General features: G+C 45.6%; 1 protein-coding gene across 1 annotated transcript in view; it reads left to right on the forward strand.

The window, feature by feature from the left end:
* Window positions 1-3,930, forward strand: part of LOC117939065 (plexin-B2-like) — a 97,093-nt gene that overhangs the window by 43,370 nt on the left and 49,793 nt on the right. Inside the window, exons 2-3 of the mRNA XM_034864109.1 lie at window positions 2,029-2,546; window positions 3,576-3,902. Of these exons, the coding sequence (XP_034720000.1) occupies window positions 2,034-2,546; window positions 3,576-3,902 (840 nt within the window). The 5' untranslated portion in view covers window positions 2,029-2,033. The remainder of the gene's footprint in view (window positions 1-2,028; window positions 2,547-3,575; window positions 3,903-3,930) is intronic.

The raw sequence follows: 3,930 nt of genomic DNA on the forward strand, positions 1-3,930 counted from the left end.
CACACACACACACACACACACACGCGCAGAAACACACACACACAGATACACACACAGACAGACACAGACAGACACACAGAAACACACACAAATACATACAAATACATACAAATACATACAAATACACGCACACAAATACACGCGCATACATACAGACAGACAGACACACACATACATACATACATACACACATACACACACACAGAGACACACACACACAAACACACACATACAGACACACACTCAAATACATACATACACCCACAGACACACACAGACACACAAAAACACACACCCCCACAGACACACACAGACATATATACACACACACACAGAAACACACACAAATACATACATACATACATACATACACAAACGCACACATACACATACACACACACACACACACCTTTGGTCTTTGCTAATCTAATCTGGCTCATTAACTCTCTCTCTTCACTTTTTAGTCCCCTCTTCCTCCTCTTCCTCCTCCTTCCTCCTCTTCCTCCTCCTTCCTCCTCTTCCTCCTCCTTCCTCCTCTTCCTCCTCCTTCCTCCTCTTCCTCCTCCTGCCTCCTCTTCCTCCTCCTTCCTGCTCTTCCTCCTCCCTCCTCCTCTTCCTCCTCCTTCCTGCTCTTCCTCCTCTTCCTCCTCCTTCCTCCTCTTCCTCCTCTTCCTCCTCTTCCTCTGTGGCTTTTCCTCCAGTGAAGTATGTTCTGGGTTTAATGAGACGCCTCTTCCTCCTCTTCCTCCTCTTCCTCTGTGGCTTTTCCTCCAGTGAAGGATGTTCTGGGTTTAATGAGACCCCTCTTCCTCCTCTTCCTCCTCTTCCTCTGTGGCTTTTCCTCCAGTGAAGGATGTTCTGGGTTTAATGAGACGCTCCTCATCCCTGCCTCTCTTTGCTCTCAGAGTTCAGTGGGTCCCCCCCTGGGTTTTCGGCTGTGGGGGGGCTGTCTGAGTCCTGCAGCCCAGCGTCGGCGTTGTGCTTTGTTTTAGAGGACGAGCTCTGACGGTCTCTAACGTCTTCGTCGCTCCGCGTTCGAGTTCAGCGGGTTTATTGTCAGAAGTCGTGTTCACTGATCAGTTTAGCGCTTCAGATGACACTTCTTGATTAATTGCTGTATTGTTTGGGCTTCGTTGTGTTTAATAAAAGAGACAAATGTCATTGTGTGGATGGGAGTTCTGACTTTAATGAGAATAAAGTCAGAACTCACATCTATTTCTCACCAGTGGCCCCAATCCTCTTCTTCAAATGACTCGTTTAGGGCGAGTACATTTCTCTTTTTAAGACCCAGTTGTTTAGTCTTTGTGTCTCTAATTAACATCATTAACATTATGATATACACATTATTTTTACACAAAAATAACTTCAACCATAAAAAAGACAATTCATTGTCTGTCAATCAACCAACTAGAGCCAGACGATACATCAGCGGGCCGATGTTACGTTTATTTTTAAGTATTGTTATTATTTTTATAATATTATTGTATTATTTTAGTGAGGACTCATTGATAACTACATAAAAACTAATGTTAGGGTAATCGGTTTATGCTTTGTTACACATTTCTGGATTATTATTCTTAAAATACAGTATGCATCGGCCAGTATTTTGGGATATGGGACTTTTAAATCAGCAAATATTTTTTTGTATATTTATCCCTTTATTGGTTGGGCTCTATGACTAATTAATATAAATAAAAAATAATTAATCGACTAATTGTTCTAAAATAAAATCTAGACTAAAATCTTTTATTTTAACCTTATTTTTCCTTTGTTTTGTGTTACACGTCGTAAGTATTTGTGACACTTTGCCTTCCCAAAAACCTCATGTATAGTGTGCTTTTCTTTATATTTATATTTCAGTTTTTTTGCATTTGAAAAAAGAAGCTGGAATCGGGGGAAAGACTCAGACCAAATCACTAAATTAGTTATCAATTCATTTAATACTTGACAAATTTTTCAGTTTTGCAGCATCAAAACACAGATTAAAAAATGGAACTTTTCTTTCTCTGCTCTGTTTTATTCCTCCAGACGTCATGGAGCGGCGGTGGGCGTGGCAGTGTGCCCTGGTCGTCGTGGCCACGCTTAACGCCTTGACCACGGGGGCGGACGAGGTGGCGTTCCGGTCCGACGGTCTGATCAACAACGTGGTGATGGACCGGCGCTCGGGCCGGCTGTACGTCGGCGCCGTCAACGCGCTCTACCAGCTGGGCCCCGACCTGCGGCTGGAGTCCCGCAGCGAGACGGGCAAAGCGCAGGACAACCGCCAGTGCACGCCGCCCATCACGCCCGCCTGCGAGGAGGCCGTGCCCACGGACAACCACAACAAGCTGCTGCTGGTGCACGAGGCCGGGGACGTGCTGGTGGCGTGCGGCAGCGTGTTCCGCGGCCTCTGCTCGCTGAGGAACCTGAGCAGCGTGGAGCAGCTGCTCTACTTCAGCGACACCAAGGGCGAGAAGTCGTACGTGGCGAGCGTGGAGGAGGGCGTCTCCGTGGTGGGGGTGATGTCGTATTTCACCAAGGACAAAGACAACTTCACTGTCTTCCTGGTGAGGAGTCTCACACACACACACACACACACACACACACACAGACACACACAAACACCCGGGTCTGGCTAGTCCACACAGCACCATGGCCGATATCTCCAACCCTGGGCCACTCACACCAAAATTAACTAGATTTATAAATAAATCCACAGGGAAGAGGTCTAGATCTGTATTTTGGGTTTTGTGGTGAACTTGCCCTTTTTAATATATCTGCTCTCAAGTCAAATCAAGCCTTGCTGGAGTCAATACCAATACTACTGGAAAACTACTACTGAAAGTACTGGAGTTTATGCACCAATCGCATACTATGTAATTTAGACCTGAAGTTACATAATCTACTGTTGTGTACATTAGATACACAAAAAAAAGGGTAGTTAACGATTAGTCACTGTTTTTGAAAGGGTAACGAATGATTAATTACCCTTTTTCATAAGGGTAACAAATCATTAGGTACCCTTTGTGTCCCTTATGTACACAACCGTAGATTATGTAACTTCAGGTCTAAATTACATAGTATGCGATTGGTGCATAACCTCCAGTACTTTCAGTAGTAGTTTTTCCAGTGGTATTGGTATTGACTCCTGCAAGGCAAAAACAGTGACTAATCATTAACTACCTATATTTTGTGCACCTTATTGTAAAGTGTTTTTAGGCCTTAATTACAGCTAAATACATGATAGGGGAGGGGGGGGGGAGACTGAGCTATCCGGGCATCGAAAGTCTACTTTAAAGTAGTTTATTTATGTAATTTTTCGTTATGTCTGACTGACAAACTTGATATTAAATAAAAATTGTAGTGCGCCTAATATCCATACAGGGATAGTAGTACACAGCTGTTATATAACACACTGAATCTGTATTGGCTGATAGATAAGTTCCGGTATTGGGAAACTAAACATGGTCTGGGACCATCTCTGGTTTGGGGAGCACTTGAGCATTGGAGATTTTAGAAATTAGAGTTGGGAAATCTCTTCGGTCAGACTCTGTCCGCCGCCTCCTGACGTGCGTCTCTCGTCTCTTTTGTCCCAGGTCGGTAAGGGGTACGGCAGCCACGACAGCACCAAGCTCATCTCCACCCGCATCCTCCAGGACTACGGCGACTGGGTGGTGTTCGACAGCATCATCGAGGCCTCGGCGGTGCAGGCCAACCCCTTCCTGCTGCGCTACCTGCACGACTTCCGCTTCGCCTTCAAGGACGGCGGCTTCGTGTACTTCCTGTTCTCGCGCACGCTGGGCGTCCAGGACACCAAGAACTTCACCTTCATCTCCAGGATGTGCGAGAACGACCATGGTTACTACTCCTACACCGAGCTGCAGCTCAACTGCAGCGGCAACAACAAGTACAACAAAGTGCAGGTAATGGCAATGCCCTGTGCCCCCCCCC

This window comes from Etheostoma cragini, chromosome 23 (genome assembly GCF_013103735.1).
Source record: "Etheostoma cragini isolate CJK2018 chromosome 23, CSU_Ecrag_1.0, whole genome shotgun sequence".
Lineage (NCBI taxonomy): Eukaryota > Metazoa > Chordata > Actinopteri > Perciformes > Percidae > Etheostoma > Etheostoma cragini.